Source organism: Abramis brama (genome assembly GCF_963993115.1).
Source record: "Abramis brama genome assembly, chromosome: 2".
Lineage (NCBI taxonomy): Eukaryota > Metazoa > Chordata > Actinopteri > Cypriniformes > Leuciscidae > Abramis > Abramis brama.
Window position 1 is genome coordinate 66,502,753 of NC_139964.1, and position 21,503 is coordinate 66,524,255.

The 21,503-nt window shown below is 37.2% G+C and overlaps 2 protein-coding genes across 2 annotated transcripts in view; both read left to right on the forward strand.

The window, feature by feature from the left end:
- Positions 1 to 53: 53 nt before the first annotated feature.
- On the forward strand, positions 54 to 20,229 carry LOC311075329 (T-lymphocyte surface antigen Ly-9-like). Its single transcript, XM_084102646.1, has 5 exons — positions 54 to 265; positions 1,480 to 1,776; positions 1,886 to 2,128; positions 5,289 to 5,441; positions 18,859 to 20,229. The coding sequence occupies exons 1-5, from the start codon at positions 208 to 210 to the stop codon at positions 18,945 to 18,947; spliced, it is 840 nt and encodes a 279-aa protein (XP_083958772.1). The 5' UTR covers positions 54 to 207; the 3' UTR covers positions 18,948 to 20,229.
- LOC311078023 (uncharacterized protein) overlaps positions 19,711 to 21,503 on the forward strand; it is a gene marked incomplete at its 5' end in the record, with an annotated part of 28,771 nt that continues 26,978 nt past the window's right edge. The window contains one exon of the mRNA XM_084106666.1: positions 19,711 to 19,795. Coding sequence (XP_083962792.1) covers positions 19,711 to 19,795 — 85 coding nt within the window. The remainder of the gene's footprint in view (positions 19,796 to 21,503) is intronic.

Here is a 21,503-nt window from a genome sequence, read left to right on the forward strand (position 1 = left end):
TGTGAAAACAGCTTAGCCTATATTTAACAGAAGAAAATTAAGCCCCGCCCATCACTTCTGATTCTGAAACTGCGGTTCTGCTGATACTATTGGATTTCCTAAAAACTTTTATAACCGCCAACTCTCTAAACGCAAAGCAGGAAATTATTTCTGTTTCCTCCAGTTTGTGAAAAAGTTTCTGCAACATTTGCTGTGTTCAGAAGAGCAATGAGCTGCCAATACAATCTCTTGTTTTTATTCCTCTGTGGCTTCGCTGCACTCTCTGGTAGGTTCTGACTTCATTTTGTATAGAAATATGTTAATAGACTGAAGTGGAGAAACAGTTTTTCTTATATATTTTGTAAATATATTTTTGTAGTTGAGATCAAAAGTTGCGATCAAAGGATATTAAGAATAGTAATCCATATTAACATTTGTTTAATGCATACTGCTTTATAATAAATCTTAAATTCACCTAACATCTAAATTGTTAGAAAAATTTGTTAAGGCCATTTTTTAGTGTCAGATCAAGAAAAATATATCTATGAAGCAACAAATGCACTTATACTGTAGTTTTTGGACACTTTTAAATGCAAATCTATGACGTTTACATGCAAACTGCTGCAATGAGTGTTTGTTCGTGTCAGTCTTTAATAAAAGACACAGAAAGTCGAACATTTAGATATGTAGTCAAATTATAGAGTTACAATAAAGGTTATTTATTGGACTTTAAATATCTTTTTTTGTGAAGAAGATTTAAACAACGATGGAATCTTGGAAATGATGAAAAGTGGACAAAAGGTTCTTTAGATTATTAAAATGTTCTTCGAAATAAGAAAGAAATGCTTCTTTTTAGACCTTATGACTGAAATGTTCTTTGGAGACCCAAAATGTTTTTTCTATCGCTGCTGAAACTTCCTTTACTTTCATAGTTCAGCACAAAGTCTGTATTTCAGGAACTATTTTGAGTCTTTTTTTATCAAGCACTGATTTGTTGGTTTCAAACATCTAGTTCAAAACAGTCTTAAATTATAATAATTTGTGAAGTTTCAGTATCATATTATTTTTTGTCACTATATAACAAAGGCAGATTTTAACTCAGAACGGTTTCTTTATAGATATATAAATGTCAGGTCAGGGCATATGTGTTGTAATTTTACACAAATTTAAGTTATGTTGGCCATAACAATGGTTTGGTATTTTTAAGTTACCTTTTACCTTTCAGCTGTTTTTATAATAATTTTACTGTTTAAGTTCTGATTTATTAGGCTGTCTTACGCAAATCCCCATTTGTGACAACTTACCCCGTACAGTGTGATGAAAGAATATAATATTGAACTGTGTTGTCTAAAGTTAGTGCCTGAACCGAAATTGACTTTTAAAAGAATTATTGAGAATTATTCATTCTCTGTTTTTATGCTTTTTCCTCATAGTGAACCAAACATGAGCAGTTGAACCCTGTTGAGTTTTATTAAATGCTTTTGATTTTATTTATTATAGTCTCAACAAAGATATGTGGAAAAGATCTACTAGTGGGAACGTCGTGCATCATTAAGCTGACAACAAAAAACAATGAGAAACCTCCTGAGTTTAGATGGATCCATGACACACACGGCACCATTCTTCGCTGGAAACTTGGGACTATCAAAGAACAAGCTGAAGGTGTATCTATGGAAGAAGATGGATCATTGAGATTTTCAAGTGTTAGTCTGAAGGACACGGGCAAATATACATTCTACGCATTTAGTGATGCTGGTACAGAGCTTGGTAGAGGAGAAGTGGAAATTAAAGTATATGGTAAGATGACAAATATTTCTATCCTTCCAACACAATAATAATAACAAAATCAGACTGTATATTTCTATAGTTGTTACAGTAGGAAATATCCACCATGTTTCTGTTACAGAAAAGGCCCCTAAACCTACTGTGAAGTTCAACTGCACAAAAGATGGGAATGCGAATATCATCTGTGACATCGGAGAAAGAGAAGATCTGACTCTATCCTGGTATAAAGAAGACACAATGACCCAGAATGAAAAAAACCCTCAAGTGTTCTTGTCATCTACTCAAGTCCAGGAGAATAAACCGTACTCATGCGAGGCACACAATCCTGTCAGCAAAGTCAAAAGTGAGAGTGTTACAGTGTCATGTAAGTATTTCTCATTTCACATGCTTTTTATTCTTAGTTAAATGGTTAAAAATGCTCTTGTGTTGTCTGTAAGGTGACATCTAAATCTAGACCTTAAACAGACCTGAACTTAAACATTGATGTAAAGCATTAAGAAGTGCAGCTCTGGCACTTTTCACGATTTCACTTTTGTTTCATAAAGTATATGAACTGGTTTTTGGCCCATTTCCTGTTTTTGCTGCTGACCAATCATGAATCTATGACAGTAAAATAACCGTATTTTGGTGCTTAACCGCAAAATGGTGGTAAACTGTGAACTAACTGAAGATAAGTCAAAAGTGTGGACACACTTATTTATTCACAATTAGCTTTCACAACTTAACATTTAGCATTAGAATAACTTCCCTAGAATGAACTTGCTGAGATAAATCAAATATCCAAGTTGTCACTTAATGCAATTTCACAATTCAAGTTGAATATAACTTAAAATTAAGGCAGCACAAACGCTTAATAGTGTTCTTTATTCAACATCAAAGTCATGGAAACTATGAAATGACACAAGTCTGGGAATTATGTAGTCACCAAAAAAAGTTAACAGATACAATTATTTAAAAAAAAAGAGGTTTCCTTTATGTTGATGTCAAAGTTTGTGTTCATTCAGACTCAATGGCATTTAATTTTGCCAACATGCTTGACATTCCCTCATCTTTACAAGGAAAAAGACTATGCGAAGTAAGAGAAAATACAACCCAGATAAGGTTAACTTGGTACTGTATTGGGTCATACTGTGGATTCCATACTGTAGATTACGGTTTAACTTAATGAATTTAAACTCTGCTAAGTTTTCTTCAATACCTGTTTGAGTCTGCCCACGTCTCGACCTGTTTGAACTAGTGTTGTCATGATACCAAAATTATGACTTCGATACGATACCAGACCAAAATACCTCGATACTGATACTGAATCAATACCACGGCAAAAAAACTAAAACAGTAAAAGTAATTGAAAAATATGACAGAACTTAATCATTGTTTTATAACTTAATTTTAAAAAGCTAAAAACTCTCATGACCAGTATGATCACATGACCTGCCCTGCTTTATGACCATTCCCTCCCCTTTATTAAAAATAATAATAATAATAATTACATGTCAGTGTAAACGTCCATACCAAGATGTTTGCAACATTCACATTATCAATATACATTATCATTATATATTATCAATCATGCTAACATTTGCAAACCTTTCACAACTCTGAACAGGTTGGGATGACCAAAATCTTTAAATGAGTCATTTAATATTTTTTAAATGTAATTTTATAATTATAATATAGATATTTAATTTAATTGTATCTTTGTAATTAAAAATCAGCAAAAAAGCAAATTACAACCAATATGACAAATACTATAAGAGACAAATAAAATAAACAGTGCTTAATTTCTTTTTTGAAAGCTATAGACCTTCTGTAGCTGAAACAATAAGGTCTTCACTCTAAATTAACTATAGACTGATTCTTAATAAATAGATTAAATTTATTCAGTCAAGCATTGGGTGCCTGTCTATTTTCTTTTGTTGTTGGATTAACATTAATCACACAGAATATTACGCTGCCGGTCCTGTATGGAGCGAATTATGTGCCATAATTTAACAAACAAATCCAGCATTTTGCAAACGAACTCAATCTACTTCGCAAAGGAAAACTCGACTCGCAAACAAACTCGATCCGCTTTGCAAAGGAAAACTCGACTCGCAAACAAACAGAAAGCAATGTGCAAGCACAAAGGTCAGTTTGAGTGAAAATGCAGTGGAGTAACAAATATGTATTGTGTTTTACAAATATAAATAAATGAACCAAGATAATACTTCACAAATATATACAAACCATCCTTCAAATTGCATGTAACCTTTGAACAAATACCAAATCTAGTGCATACAAATGCATATCTGTCTGTTATGATTGTGTGACGCTTCGCTTTTTATGAGATCTCTCGGCTCGATTTTCTCACAAATGTGTCCAGGCAGATTTTCTCACAAATGTGTCCAGGCAGATTTTCTCACAAATGCATCCAGGCAGATTTTCTCACAAATGCAGTTGAGCAACTTCCTCTTCTAAAACAGTAGATGGCGCTAAACTAGAGGCTAATTTAGCGCTAGTCTCCCAGGAGAAGCACTGATCTGAAACTTGCCTTTGCCTACAGCTGAGGAAAATGACCGGTGAACGGGTGTGTTTCTGTCTTATTTGATCTATAATTAACCTTTTTGAGGTTTTCTCTTGCAAAATATTTATTGCATATCTAGACAGAAATCCACATTAGCACTTAGTAGCACTTCATTCTCTCTAGGATCGGGGAATCTATAAGCTGAAAGCTCTGCCATCATGTTGCTTTTTGTCATTTTTTTCTGCATCGGACTCATGCAAAATTACTAAATTAGTTTACTAATGTTCTCATTCATTTATGGAGAACGAAAGAAATAGATTTGTTCAAGTATAGACATAATCACTAATTTAGTAATTTCGCATGACTCCTGGGAGAATTAGCCTCTAGTTTAGCGCCATCTACTGTTTTAGAAGAGGAAGTTGGTCAACTGCATTTGTGAGAAAATCTGCCTGGACACATTTGTGAGAAAATCACAAATGTGATTTATTTCACTTTATTTTCTCATGCATGCACGTTTCTTTGTCAGTGCTTCGCGTATATATTTTACTGTTCTGCTTCCGTTGTTTAGTAGTGAATGTACACGTCCTGACTCCTGCTGTCACACAGCTACACAAATTAAGAAATACTGCTCTTATTATTTACTGTCACTCTTAAAGTAGCCTACCGGTAGCCTACTAATAAAAGTTAATATTGTATCGTTTTTAATAGCAGGGTATTGCGATACCTTCCTAGTACCGGTACATCATGCAACACTAGTTTGAACACTATCACTCGGGAATAAGGGTTCTAGTGCATCCCTAAACATCACTTTGAGATCTCTAGTGTCTAGCCTGAGCAATAATCAAACAGACTCCAGACAATGCCTTTGAATGTGCTTTCATCATTAATTAATTCATGAAATAATGTTGGATCTTACAGTATTACCCATGATGCGGACTGTAGGATTTTAAGCAGCTTAAAATAGATGTTTTTTAATGATCCACTTGTCTGTTATTGATTTCATGTGGTCCATGTCTTACAGGTTCAGGTCCAGGTTTTGGTAAATGCTTTGACTTTGATTTCTGGGTCATGGTAAGCACCCTAGCCAGCGTAGGAGCCCTTCTGCTTCTGCTGATCTGTGTTCTCATCATCTGTGCGTATCGAAGCTGTCGGCAATGTATGAAGCACCAACAAGGTTAGCAACGTCTCCATCGCCTCTAAATAAATCAATGAGCATTTGTGTTTTCAACAAAAGATCAAACTGAAGCTGTAGTTGTCCTTGTTGAGCTTGAAAAGTTCCCGGCACAATCATCAACGTATTTCAATGCCAACTCTTAAATACAGTCATTTAAATAAAATTAAACATATCTGAATGTTCCAGGTTTCTTTGTCTTCAGAGACCGCATTGTTTGTGTGTGTGTGTGTGTGTGTGTGTGTGTGTGTGTGTGTGTGTGTGTGTGTGTGTGTACTTGTCTACCTATCTAATTGGGGACCTTGGTGTCGTTACACACTCACCAACAGGGGACCGCCGAGCCAAGTGGGGACATTTTTCAAGTCCCCTGTTGGTCATGCTTTAAAACATGTTAAAATCAGCTAAAACACGCTCTGGTGAATTTTTTACATTTTTGACCAAGTGGGGACCTACATGTGTGTGTGTGTTTAAGTCCATACTCAGCAGCGCTCCTGTAGGCTGGAGCAGGAACTGCAGTGGCCCATTAACACACGTCGTTCACACTTCTCTATTGTTTGAATGGCTGCTGTCCCAGAGAGGCTCTGAGACTGTAGAGCTGATGTTTAACTGGAGCTTTCAGTAACACTTTATAATAACTCCACGCTATTAATCATTAGTTAAGAATTAGTAAACAGTTAATAATTTTATAAAGTTTTATAAATTAATAGACATTAATAAGCAGTATATAAATACAGATATAAATGCTTTATTCTTGTTTTAAAAGCATATCTATAATGTGTTTAATAATTGTATTTTCATACTTTATTAATGATCAATTTATCATTTCTAAATAAAGTATAGGATCATTTACAAAGCAGTTATTTAGGAGTTGTCAGTGGTTCATAAGATCACTTAGAAAGTGTGAGTAAATGATTAAACTATTTAAATTTACATTCATACATATTATTATTCAGACATAGAGTAATAGTTACTCAGTGTGTTAATAAATGCTTTATTAACATGTATTTCTACTGTAATTCAGGTAGTTATAAATATATATATAGTATATTATATATTATGCCTTTTATCATTCATAATATTATTTCTCTTATTTAAAGCTTATTTTCTCTCTTCATAGATACTTTCTATGCTTGGTTATGCAGTCCCTTTAGGGTTTATGGGATTAATCAAACAGAAATAGCTCTTTAAGGTAACAATTTCAGGTGACTTATATTTAGTATAGTGTAAAGCATACTTTAAACAGTGAATAATGATTTTATTAATCAAAATGAACTTCGCATCCCCAGTTGGATGGTAAAGAACGATACGTGTTTGGCTGCTTTGTACATTTCTTGCCATCACAAACACACTGTAAAGATTTTGGAGGTCAGTCTCAAAATGTTATGTAGACTTGCTGCACTGAACATTTTTAGTTGGTTCAGTTGAAATATATGAAGTAGTGATGTTCATTTAACATTTTGTTTTCTGACTGACAGCTGATGCTTGTTAACCAGTCAGATCAGTTAACTGACATGATTTGAAGGTTAGATTAGAATTAAATGGAATTAGAATAGATAATAGTCTGTGACCGATTCAAATACCTCAAACATGTAGACTTACATGTGCAAATAGCAGCATAAACAACAGAACATGAGGATTCACACACCGTCACATCAAGCACCCGCAGTGCTTCTGTGAACACAGTAAACCAGAATAAAACTGTATATATATAACTGTATATATAATAAATAGGCCAACTTAAATGAACAATTAACAAAACTAAAGTGCAATAAATAATAATATAATTCCCTCCACAGACGCACGTCGGTTAACTAAGAAATACACTTGCGCTCCCCGGGGCGGTTCAGCGCAAAGAGGAGGCGTGTTCCGGCGCAAACGTTCCCTCATGCTATTTTACAGGTTTAGAAAACAATTGCGCCACTGACCGAAAAAAAACAGTTTAAAGTCAGTGGCGCGCTGCGCATGTTATTCATATGCTATTTTAAGGGTGCATGCTTGGCCATAATCAATGTAGCGTGTGCACAACGCGCATATACTTTGATTCTCTCATCTACACAGAAGCAGCAGTTCTCATTTTTGCAAATCATACATTATTACGATAGATAGATAGATAGATAGATAGATAGATAGATAGATAGATAGATAGATAGATAGTTTATTATAAAAGCATACATCTAGCTTACACATTTACCCAAATTATCATACGCATGTTTAATGTTTAACCAAAGTTAATTTGGGTGTGTTTCTCCATCCCCAACGTCCCTGACGAGAACGTCGGTCTCCTCGGCTGTGAACCGCTCCTCGCGTGCGCCTGGCAAATCCGCCGTTATAATAGGACTCCGCTATAGAACAAGCGCGCCTGCTCTTAAAGGGAATGTGAGATGACGCTCTGATTGGTTTATTTCACGTCACGCCCAAACCACACCTATGAATAATGAAGCTACTTCAGACCATCCCCTTTTAGATTTGCGCCGGGCGCAAGAGTCATTTATCCCACCGGGAAAATAGCAACAGCGCCGAGACCCGCCCACAAAGTTACTTGCGCTTTGCGCTTTGACACTTGCGTTTCAGATCGTTAAAATAGGGCCCATTGTGCTTATTGTGCAATTTATACGCGGAAATGAGTTTTTACGTGTATGTGATACGCATGGGTGGGTTTAGGGTAGGTTTAGTAGTGGTGTGTAATATGTAATATGTATTATATGTTTGGTTAGGATTAGTGTTGTAGGGTGTGTGTACACGCAATAAAGTGCGTATCATATGCATGTAAAAAACTAATTTTCGCATAAAACATTGCACGATAAACAATGCGTGCTATAGAGATGCATGTTCATGAGATCAGGCTGGTCATGCACAAGTATATAACATGTTCACATGTGTACTTATCATCAGGTGTTCACATGGTCATGAGTATTACGTGTTTGGGGTTTTTTTTTTTTTTTTTTTTTTTTTTTTTTTTTTTACAAAGTGAACTACTGGCCTGGCTTGCATAATACAGCCCTTTTAGTGTTTATAGGGTTTGTTTGTAAACAATGTTATAGTTGTATTTAACAATATTTTACATTTTGCACGCAGTTGTGTAGTGTATTACTTTAGTTTGAAAATTACTTGCATTATCTTTTTAACTGTTAAATTCTCATTCATTTCTCTTTCATTATGCTTAGATGAGGTTAAATCTTGGCTTGCTCAAAACTTTTTGTCTTTAAATGAAGACAAAACTGAGGTGATCGTTTTTGGCCGGGGGTGAATAGAGCAGAAATATTGCTTTAAGGTAACAATTGCAGGTCACCACACAAGTTAAACTGTACATGATCTAGACTCTAGATAAATATAATGCGACCGCAGCAGTAAGTCAGGGGAATGCTTATATTTATTCCTTTGGTTTCAATTTTGAACATGTTGCAGTTCTTTTTAAAAAGGTATACATTTTAATACAATTATAAAATGATATAACATGATTTGATACTGTATATTAGCAGCAATTACGGTACACATTTTTCACTTTAGCAACAAGTGGAGACCCTCTTTTCTGTAATGAAAGACCAATCTTATGGGTTGTGGTCTCTCAGACATTGGCAGTAATAAAAATAAAATAAAAACATTGTTTCCCTTTGGACTTAAATTACACTTTGATACTGGGCATCATTACATTTTTCCCCTGACTGACAGGAGATGCTTGTAACCCGATCATAATCTGTTATCCGACAAGATTAGAATGTTATATTCTAATTAAATTAAATTAGAATGTATGTATTTCTCAATACTTATCACTTCTTTCAAAGCTCTTCACTCCCATTGTCTTAACCAACTTTCAGCTTCACTGCAGTTAATTTCACATTTAAAACGCATTAAAACTACCAGAACACATCATTCATGTCTCAAATTAAGTCATTCTTTCAGAACTCTAGTGAAGGTTTCAGCCAACAAACTTAAATTAAAGGGTAAATTAAGGGTAAATCCCAGCGTTTTCTCTAGTTTATTTTAGTTTATTTGAGAAGTTGCACATATATTGGTAACAGTACTGTGAGGGTTGTTGGCCTGTTTTCTCACCTGAGACAAACACTGGCCTTTCAGGCCTTCCTGCATTGATATGTAAATTGTGTGTGGGGGGAAGTGCAACAACTCAATACACACACTAGAGTCTACATACACATGAAACATACCTATTTTAGAATATCAAGGATAATAATGAGTTATGGTTAAATCATTCAATCATTTATACGACAGTCTTAAATGATATCTTAAATGATATCAGGTTAAAAGACCATGACATCTTCTCCAAACCAACTTACAGCTTGACAGCAGTTCATTTCACATTCAAAATGCACTGAAACTTCATTCATGTCTCAGATCAACTCATTCTTCCAGAACACTAGAAAAGGTTTTACCCAAAAAACACACATTAAATAAATTTAAAAAAACACAAATAACAGGTAGCATTATAACATTTTTCTGTTGTTCAGAATTCACAGCATTTTATGTCACATGTTCATTGTTTACAGTACAGTACACATTTTCCCCCCAAGTTTCCCCTTTTTATAGATGGTGATGAAACTGAAAGATTAATACCTGTATGTGTTCAGCTACATCTAATTGTTTTGATAGTATTTAATTTTTTAGATTCTGAATATATTTTAATACGGTATTACTGTAGAAGTGTTGCAAATGTCTGTGTCATTCAATGTTGTATTAATGCATTCAGTGACTACATCTTCCAAACTACATATTTCACTTAGACACAACCACTACCAAAACTCAGAGCCCATTTTTATACACTCTTTTATACGCTCAAAACTGTTAAACATAATTGAAAGATCTTATAAACATTGAGATCTTTCAATTTAAATGAATTAATTTCTCACTTAAACACAAAGACCAACAGAACTTGATTTACTATACAGGCTTATTTGCACATGCTTACATATTTTTCCAAGACTGTGTTATTTAATTTAAAAACCTAAGCTAGACTGAAATGTGCAATATTTCTACCGTATACCACATTGATATATATTCTGAATATTCTTTTTTGAAAAAAAATCAGAAAAATGAAGATGTAACTAAACGCATACACAAGTCTTAGTCTTTCATTTTCATCACCATCTATACAAAAGGAAATAATTTTGTACATTAATGTAAACATGAACCATGTAACATAAACTGCATTGAAACTGAATTCTGAACAGCAGAAAATAGTGCATATTGCTGCCTGTTGTTTGTGTGTGTTTTTGTTTTGTATATTTAATTTATGTTTGTTGGCTGAAACTTTCACTAGAGTTCTGAAAGAATGACTTAATTTGAGACATGAATGATGTGTTCTGGTAGTTTTAATGCGTTTTAAATGTGAAATTAACTGCAGTGAAGCTGAAAGTTGGTTAAGACAATGGGAGTGAAGAGCTTTGAAAGAAGTGATAAGTATTGAGAAATACATACATTCTAATTTAATTTAATTAGAATATAACATTCTAATCTTGTCGGATAACAGATTATGATCGGGTTACAAGCATCTCCTGTCAGTCAGGGGAAAAATGTAATGATGCCCAGTATCAAGTGTAATTTAAGTCCAAAGGGAAACAATGTTTTTATTTTATTTTTATTACTGCCAATGAGACCACAACCCATAAGATTGGTCTTTCATTACAGAAAAGAGGGTCTCCACTTGTTGCTAAAGTGAAAAATGTGTACCGTAATTGCTGCTAATATACAGTATCAAATCATGTTATATCATTTTATAATTGTATTAAAATGTATACCTTTTTAAAAAGAACTGCAACATGTTCAAAATTGAAACCAAAGGAATAAATATAAGCATTCCCCTGACTTACAGCTGCGGTCGCATTATATTTATCTAGAGTCTAGATCATGTACAGTTTAACTTGTGTGGTGACCTGCAATTGTTACCTTAAAGCAATATTTCTGCTCTATTCACCCCCGGCCAAAAACGATCACCTCAGTTTTGTCTTCATTTAAAGACAAAAAGTTTTGAGCAAGCCAAGATTTAACCTCATCTAAGCATAATGAAAGAGAAATGAATGAGAATTTAACAGTTAAAAAGATAATGCAAGTAATTTTCAAACTAAAGTAATACACTACCCCAACTGCGTGCAAAATGTAAAATATTGTTAAATACAACTATAACATTGTTTACAAACAAACCCTATAAACACTAAAAGGGCTGTATTATGCAAGCCAGGTCAGTAGTTCACTTTGTAAAAAAAATAAAAAAATAAAAATAATCTGCAAACACGTAATACTCATGACCATGTGAACACCTGATGATAAGTACACATGTGAACATGTCATATACTTGTGCATGACCAGCCTGATCTCATGAACATGCATCTCTATAGCACGCATTGTTTATCGTGCAATGTTTTATGCGAAAATTAGTTTTTTACATGCATATGATACGCACTTTATTGCGTGTACACACACCCTACAACACTAATCCTAACCAAACATACAGTGAGGAAAATAAGTATTTGAACACCCTGCTATTTTGCAAGTTCTCCCACTTGGAAATCATGGAGGGGTCTGAAATTGTCATCATAGGTGCATGTCCACTGTGAGAGACATAATCTAAAAAAAAAAATCCAGAAATCACAATGTATGATTTTTTAACTATTTATTTGTATGATACAGCTGCAAATAAGTATTTGAACACCTGTCTATCAGCTAGAATTCTGACCCTCAAAGACCTGTTAGTCTGCCTTTAAAATGTCCACCTCCACTCCATTTATTATCCTAAATTAGATGCACCTGTTTGAGGTCGTTAGCTGCATAAAGACACCTGTCCACCCCATACAATCAGTAAGAATCCAACTACTAACATGGCCAAGACCAAAGAGCTGTCCAAAGACACTAGAGACAAAATTGTACACCTCCACAAGGCTGGAAAGGGCTACGGGGAAATTGCCAAGCAGCTTGGTGAAAAAAGGTCCACTGTTGGAGCAATCATTAGAAAATGGAAGAAGCTAAACATGACTGTCATTCTCCCTCAGACTGGGGCTCCATGCAAGATCTCACCTCGTGGGGTCTCAATGATCCTAAGAAAGGTGAGAAATCAGCCCAGAACTACACGGGAGGAGCTGGTCAATGACCTGAAAAGAGCTGGGACCACCGTTTCCAAGGTTACTGTTGGTAATACACTAAGACGGTCATGGTTTGAAATCATGCATGGCACGGAAGGTTCCCCAGCTTAAACCAGCACGTCAAGGCCCGTCTTAAGTTTGCCAATGACCATTTGGATGATCCAGAGGAGTCATGGGAGAAAGTCATGTGGTCAGATGAGACCAAAATAGAACTTTTTGGTCATAATTCCACTAAACGTGTTTGGAGGAAAAAGAATGATGAGTACCATCCCAAGAACACCATCCCTACTGTGAAGCATGGGGGTGGTAGCATCATGCTTTGGGGGTGTTTTTTCTGCACATGGGACAGGGCGACTGCACTGTATTAAGGAGAGGATGACCGGGGCCATGTATTGCGAGATTTTGGGGAACAACCTCCTTCCCTCAGTTAGAGCATTGAAGATGGGTCGAGGCTGGGTCTTCCAACATGACAATGGCCCGAAGCACACAGCCAGGATAACCAAGGAGTGGCTCTGTAAGAAGCATGTCAAGGTTCTGGCGTGGCCTAGCCAGTCTCCAGACCTAAACCCAATAGAGAATCTTTGGAGGGAGCTCAAACTGTTTCTCAGCGACAGCCCAGAAACCTGACTGATCTAGAGAAGATCTGTGTGGAGGAGTGGGCCAAAATCCCTCTTGCAGTGTGTGCAAACCTGGTGAAAAACTACAGGAAACGTTTGACCTCTGTAATTGCAAACAAAGGCTACTGTACCAAATATTAACATTGATTTTCTCAGGTGTTCAAATACTTATTTGCAGCTGTATCATACAAATAAATAGTTAAAAAATCATACATTGTGATTTCTGGATTTTTTTTTAAGATTACGTCTCTCACAGTGGACATGCACCTACGATGACAATTTCAGACCCCTCCATGATTTCTAAGTGGGAGAACTTGCAAAATAGCAGGGTGTTCAAATACTTATTTTCCTCACTGTATAATACATATTACATATTACACACCACTACTAAACCTACCCTACACCCACCCATGCGTATCACATACACGTAAAAACTCATTTCCGCGTATAAATTGCACAATAAACACAATGGGCCCTATTTTAACGATCTGAAACGCAAGTGTCAAAGTGCAAAGCGCAAGTAACTTTGTGGGCGGGTCTCGGCGCTGTTGCTATTTTCCCGGTGGGATAAATGACTCTTGCGCCCGGCACAAATCTAAAAGGGGTTGGTCTGAAGTAGCTTCATTATTCATAGGTGTGGTTTGGGCGTGACGTGAAATAAACCAATCAGAGCGTCATCTCACATTCCCTTTAAGAGCAGGCGCGCTTGTTCTATAGCGGAGTCCTATTATAACGGCGGATTTGCCAGGCGCACGCGAGGAGCGGTTCACAGCCGAGGAGACCGACGTTCTCGTCAGGGACGTTGGGGATGGAGAAACACACCCAAATTAACTTCGGTTAAACATTAAACAGGCGTATGATAATTTGGGTAAATGTGTAAACTAGATGTATGCTTTTATAATAAACTATCTATCTATCTATCTATCTATCTATCTATCGTAATAATGTATGATTTGCAAAAATGAGAACTGCTGCTTCTGTGTAGATGAGAGAATCAAAGTGTATGCGCGTTGTGCACACGCTACATTGATTATGGCCAAGCATGCACCCTTAAAATAGCATATGAATAACATGCGCAACGCGCCACTGACTTTAAACTGTTTTTTTTCGGTCAGTGGCACAATTGTTTTCTAAACCTGTAAAATAGCATGAGGGAACGTTTGCGCCGGAACACGCCTCCTCTTTGCGCTGAACCGCCCCGGGGAGCGCAAGTGTATTTCTTAGTTAACCGACGTGCGTCTGTGGAGGGAAAAGTCCGCTTTGCGCGGGTGCAAAATAGGAATGATACATGCGTCGCTGTACAAAGTCAATTGCGCTGGGTGCGAGATAGGGCCCAATGTGTGCTATAGAGAAGCATTTAGTGTGACCGGGTTGGAATGACATACCAATTTCACAAATTCACGTTTATGTTGTTTACATGCAGATGGTAAAGGCATCATTTTCAAAACCTTGCACTTTAAAACTCGCTTTTAAAAGCTTGCATTGTCAGGCCCCCAAAATGGCATTTTCGTTGAAATGAACGGCCAAAACGTTTTCAGTTTTCAGTTGAAAATGATGTCGTGTAAACAGACCCTAAAGCGTGTATTATTTATTGCACTTTAGTTTTGTTAATTGTTCATTTAAGTTGGCCTATTTATTATATATACAGTTATATATATACAGTTTTATTCTGGTTTACTGTGTTCACAGAAGCACTGCGGGTGCTTGATGTGACGGTGTGTGAATCCTCATGTTCTGTTGTTTATGCTGCTATTTGCACATGTAAGTCTACATGTTTGAGGTATTTGAATCGGTCACAGACTATTATCTATTCTAATTCCATTTAATTCTAATCTAACCTTCAAATCATGTCAGTTAACTGATCTGACTGGTTAACAAGCATCAGCTGTCAGTCAGAAAACAAAATGTTAAATGAACATCCCTACTTCATATATTTCAACTGAACCAACTAAAAATGTTCAGTGCAGCAAGTCTACATAACATTTTGAGACTGACCTCCAAAATCTTTACAGTGTGTTTGTGATGTCAAGAAATGTACAAAGCAGCCAAACACGTATCGTTCTTTACCATCCAACTGGGGACGCGAAGTTCATTTTGATTAATAAAATCATTATTCACTGTTTAAAGTATGCTTTACACTATACTAAATATAAGTCACCTGAAATTGTTACCTTAAAGAGCTATTTCTGTTTGATTAATCCCATAAACCCTAAAGGGACTGCATAACCAAGCATAGAAAGTATCTATGAAGAGAGAAAATAAGCTTTAAATAAGAGAAATAATATTATGAATGATAAAAGGCATAATATATATATATATATATTGTATATATAGTTACATAATGAAGGCAGGCTTCACTGCCAGTTCACTTCACTGTTCACACACACACAGCTCCATTGCAGCCTATTGTGAGTCCCCACTTGGTCAGTGTAGAGCGACATTGGTCTGTTAGTAATATAGACATGTATGTGTGTGTGTGCAATGGCACATAACAATGACAAGTAAATTGTTAGGGACTGCATAACCAAGCTTAGAAAGTATCTATGAAGAGAGAGCGTTAAATAAGAAAAATAATATTATGAATGATAAGAGGATATTCTCACCTCTGATTTTGAACTGTTGCTGCCGGTGTCACGATTTTGGGTTTGTTCTTGTCATGTTTTTGTGTCATGTCATGTTTCCATGTCTGTCATGTGATTCCCTGTTTGTCATGTGATCCTGCCATGTGTCTTGTCATTGGTTAATTGTCTGATCACTGTTCACAGGTGTCCCTTGTCTTGTCATTAGTCTTTGTATTTAGCCCTCATGTTTTCCAGGGGTGCTTCTCATTTCTTATTTGTGCATCCTCGTTTCCTTTCCTTGTTTCCTTTCCTCGCGTCTCAGCTCCGCCCCCTGTAGGATGCGAGGGAAGGCTGCAAGGAAAAGACGCGAGGACGGAGGAATCGAATGTAACTTTTTTATACATTGGAATACTTGATCACTCAAGCGTCACTTCATTGCGTCATCAGCAGCGCTCAAAGGATCTGCCCTTATGTTGTTTAAGTTTGTTTATTTAAGAAATTCATAATAAATAATAATAAAGCAAGATACCCTGTTGAAATATGTGAGATTGCAAATATATAAACTGCAAAGGTAAAGTATAAATTAAAATGATTGTGACCGATGTGAAGGGGGAGGAGAATTTAGACGTGCGTCACGTTTAAGTCGATAAAACTTTTCCGCATAGGATACACCTGTGTATCCTCGCTCATGACTCCTCGGGAAGCCTCCTAACTCCTCGATCCTCGACTCCTCGCGGTGCAATTAAAGAATTGAGATGTCCTTCAAGATGGCTGAGCTCGATCGGTTTCCGGGTCATAGGATGGAGGACGGAGGAGAGAGGAGACGAGGAGGGATATTGAGAAGCACCCCATGTGTCTTTGTAAAGTATTGTTTCCTGTAGACCACTGTTTGTAAGTCTTTGTTCATGTTCTGGTTTTTTAGGGTTTTTTCATGCCACGCCATGTTTTTGTTTTATCTTTGCTTTTGTTTGTAATAAACTGCACTTGGGTTCTCATTTACACTTGCCTTCAGTGGATCCTTATTACAGCCGGGCCGTCTGTATTTTTTACCCCGTTGTAGATTTAAATGGTCTTTCCTCAAGCAATTAAGTTTTTGATAACTGATGATGTTCGTCATTCTTTTTAAAAAAAATTTATTGTATATGTTTAACTATGCATATTGTGATCTCTGATGCCTGTGTGAACATATATTATATATATGTTATTATATATTATATATATGAACATAAAGACATAAAGACATACAAAATAAAGACAGACTTAACTGTTCACACACACACACACACAGTTCCATTGCAGGCTATTGTGAGTCCCCACTTGTATAGGTAGAGATCGTTCAGAAAGTCCCCACTTGGTCAGTGTAGAGCGACATTGGTCTGTTAGTAATATAGACATGTATGTGTGTGTGTGCAATGGCACATAACAATGGCAAGTAAATTGTTAGGGACTGCATAACCAAGCATAGAAAGTATCTCTGAAGAGAGAGCGTTAAATAAAAAAAATAATATTATGAATGATAAGAGGATATTCTCGCCTCTGATTTTGATGTTGCTGCCAGGCCGTCTGTATTTTTTACCCCGTTGTAGCAATAAATTATAGTTACAAAATAAAGACAGACTTAACTGTTCACACACACACACACACACACACAGTTCCATTGCAGGCTATTGTGAGTCCCCACTTGTATAGGTAGAGATCGTTCAGAGTTGAGATTCCATCTTGGCATGTTTAAGTTTTTTTTTTTTTTTTTGCGTATTTGAAGTTATATTATGAAAAAAGACCTTAAAAGAAAATTGTGTATTTCATTTTTGTTTCTTCAAAATGACCAGATGCAGCAAGTCAACTTAAAAGTTTTGAATTTGATCTTCAAGAAAGGTCCACTGTTGGATGGTAATGAGCGACATACAGTATGTTTGGTTGCATTTAAATTGAGCAATATTTCAAACACTGAATATCTCTGTATATCAACATCCTAGAAACAAAGGAAATAGAAAAAAATGACATGTCTATTGATTTTATTAGAGTAGAAATTATGTTTTAATTAATAGGCCACAACAGAGAATGAATTTCTTAAAGCAATAACTTTGCTGTAATGTCCACATCATAACGCTTCTGATGTTTTTATAGTGCTTTCATTGTAAGTGTTATGATATTCTGTATTATTTGTTGGTATGGAACTGCTACTGAGTTACAGAAGAAATTATTAAGAAAATTAGTAACAAGTAAATTGTTAGGGACTGCATAACCAAGCTTAGAAAGTATCTCTGAAGAGAGAGCGTTAAATAAGAAAAATAATATTATGAATGATAAGAGGATATTCTCGCCTCTACTTTTGAACTGTTGCCGTCGGGCCGTCTGCATTTTTTACCCCGTTGTAGATTTAAATGGTCTTTCCTAAAAAAAATCATTTTTTTTATTTTTTGATAACTGATGGGTTATATATATATATGTATTAATGATACATGAGTTCTGCTTTGAGTGTATGGGGAAAGAGCATGACAAGTGCGAGCACTGTGTGTTTTTCGCCATTAAAGTTTGCGAGTCGATCTGAGGAGCGAGAGACGGGTCATTTCCATTATCTTGCTCTCTCTCCAGATCGGGATTTCCTTTTGCCTGACTCCGAAGCGCGGCCCGGGGCTTCTTCGGATCAGGCAGAAGACTCTGCATAACTTGTTGCTGGTGCCGCCTCCGAGCATTCCTCCCATGATGATAAAGCGCAGGAGGAACTACTCGAGGTGTTGGCAAGGTTACAACCTTAGATTGTAAAAAATCTGGGACATCGGTGGAGCTGAGGTGCCTGTTTGCTGAAACCACGCCCGCCTAGCCTAGCTCAGGCTAAGGAGCTAATGCTATATGCCAATTCCAGTGACGTCATTGTCAGATGTTATCTGAGGCCAAGTTCCTTGGCATGTTTGCACACATGCTTCACAACCGGTCACACACAAAGGTGTTCCCAAAGCGCAATCAAGTAACCCGAGACATTTTCTAAGAATCCACACTTTCAAAAATGAGTAGAATAGCTGATCATCAAATATATCATATTCACTGTCTACCGTATGTAGATTTAGCATTACTTGGTATTAATTTGAGAAAATATAATTCCCAGTGCACGCAAACTTACCAGATTACTAAACACTCTGTTGATATTTTCCAGATATAAAGGAGTTCAGGCTATCAGAACTTACCCCAGGTCATACCAGTACAAACAACTCTAGAGAGCAACCGGCGGGCCCCATCCTGTAAGAAGACCCCATGCCCTGCAGCCCGTCTCCGCAAACGCCGCCTCGAACCCAGACTCAACCCAAAGCCCAGATCCATGCTCGACCCCACCGCCACCGCCTCAGGACGAGGACGATCTGCCTTGCTTACCTCGGCCGAGGAACATACAGCACCGAACCAAGAGGAATCAAGAGCCGTACCGACCAATGGAATGAGACTTAATGATAGTATATGGGACTTTCCTAAAATGGTTTTCATTGACTAAAATCCATATTTTGATGGTAGTTTAGTGTCATTAAAGAAAAAGTTTTATAAAAATGAACATTCGGTCAAATACTCACCCTCATGTTGTTCCAAACTATTAGCTAATATTACTAAACTATTATTTTCTTTTTTCATGATTTACAATACCACTAGTGGGCACATATCTTTCACTTTACTGATACCCATTTCCCTTTAAGACCATGCGCTTCATACACCGCACATGCTTGGTCAGGATAAGCATCTAAACTTTAAAGCTGTGGGTGTTCAATGCAGAGTTTATTTCTCAATACAGAATTAAGTCCCAGCGCTGCATTAAGCAGAAGGAGATGGAGCTGCAGAAAGCGTGCCTCATTGCATCACTTCTTCGAGAATCAGAGACTGAAAATACAACAGCTGTTCCCACAAACCAGAAGTGAACTTGACCCAGGGCAGATAGAGACTGATATACTCTGTTCACAGAAGGTAGAGTTTGCTCACCACATACCGCATAGTCAGGTGCCCAACCTTTCTACCTAGACCATATATGTCTCAGTATTCCACAGGGACCAGCTATGCCCAGCCACCTCCTTTTGCTGGCCCAGTCCAGTCTCAACCTCATCCTTCAACAGGTCAGTTACATCAACCTGTTAGGCAACTGCAGTTTGACCCACAGCTATTTTCAGTGCCTAGTATTCCATATTTTTTCATTAACTTTCTTAGACATTGTGTGGTTTTAAGCATTGTTTCTCTTCTGGAATGTATGTATGTTTGTACACGTGACATAAGCAAGACACACACAGTAAGACAAATGGTTATGAACCTTTAACTCTGTAGGTATGGAAGATAATTTAGCCAAGGGAGGTTAGAAGGGTCATTCTATTCTAAATCAGCTAGATGTAGCCATGCTGGGTGAGTGGAAAACTACAGAGAAAAGACCTTGAAGAAGGAGTATAAGAAGGGAATTTCCTGGGCTGGGTGTCAGGTCTTGCTCACGTCACGGGGTGGCTGCTGTGATTTTGTGACTAAGCCTCTTGCATGAGAATAAATATCTTTTAAAATACAATTTGATTCTTGGTGTCTCTTATGCAGTGATGATGATTGTTTAATGCTTGTTTTTGCCACAACAATTGGTGTCAGAAGTTGGGATTCCATGTTTCTTCTGGCCCTGAGTAAAGCGGATTGACGATTGATCATCCTGAAGCACTAGGCTTTAGTCTTACCTCGCAGATTTGAGAGAGAAGAGCCAACTGCTATCAGGGCCGGGAGGAACTCCACTGGAATCAGAAAGAACCCGGTGGCAATAGAAGCTTCTTTGGTAAGAGACAGTCAAATTTATTTTTTGTGGTGGTGTAATTTTGGTATGACTGTGAGTGAACCATAGTGGCTGAGACTATTTCTTTGGTGCGGGCATAGAAAGTTACCGATGGTCCGGTAACTAGCTTGTAAAAGTGGACAGAAGAGCCACACCTGATTAATTGGGTGAACCGGAATCAATCGAGCGCTGGAAAGTGCTCACGAAAAGATTTTGAGTAAGCCATAATTACAGGGCACTGGAAAGTGCAGACCTGGCCGATTTTGGGTTAAAAAAACGTATCTGTCTGAGACGTCTTACAGATTAGTAAGACGCGTGTCGAAAAATCCAGGGAAAGTAGAATCAGCCAGTATGGGGTCATCTCACAGTAAGCTCGATCATTTTTATACACCACGGACATAACGGACATAAATGTATGCTGGACATACAAAAGCTGATCAAATATCATGATTATCCCGAAGAGGGAACACTGAGCAAAATAAGATTGAATGTGGTAAAAGGGTCAGTTGAAAAGAGCAGTGAAAAGAGACAGGGTTGTTGCGGCTGTGTTCGTCATGTGTGCAAAGAATGTGTGCAGACTGTGGGTTGTTGGATTGAGGAAGCAGACAGGAGAGAACGAAAGAAAATGCAGAATGAATTAGCAGCTAAAAGCAAAGAAGTGAAAGAGGATGTGTGTGAGAAAACAGCTCCACCAGAGCAGAATGCTACTAATGAACAGTGTGTTTGTGTTTTCCCACATGCAACCGAGATCGTGCCAGCACCGCCGGCATATAATCATCACTATCCTGTGGCGGAACTGAAAGCCCTGAAACTGGACCACGATCTCGACTGCTCTCCGATCAGAAGACCAAGACAACCACAACCACAAGCACAAAGACAACCACAAGACCAAGCACAACAGCGGAGGGGGGCAGAACCATCAGCGCCCTCTGGCACAACCCGCTAAGAAGAGGAAGAGAAAGAAGAGGAAGTTTTCCGGGATGCATCTGAAATGGATTCCGACACCCCTGATCCGGAAAGAACGG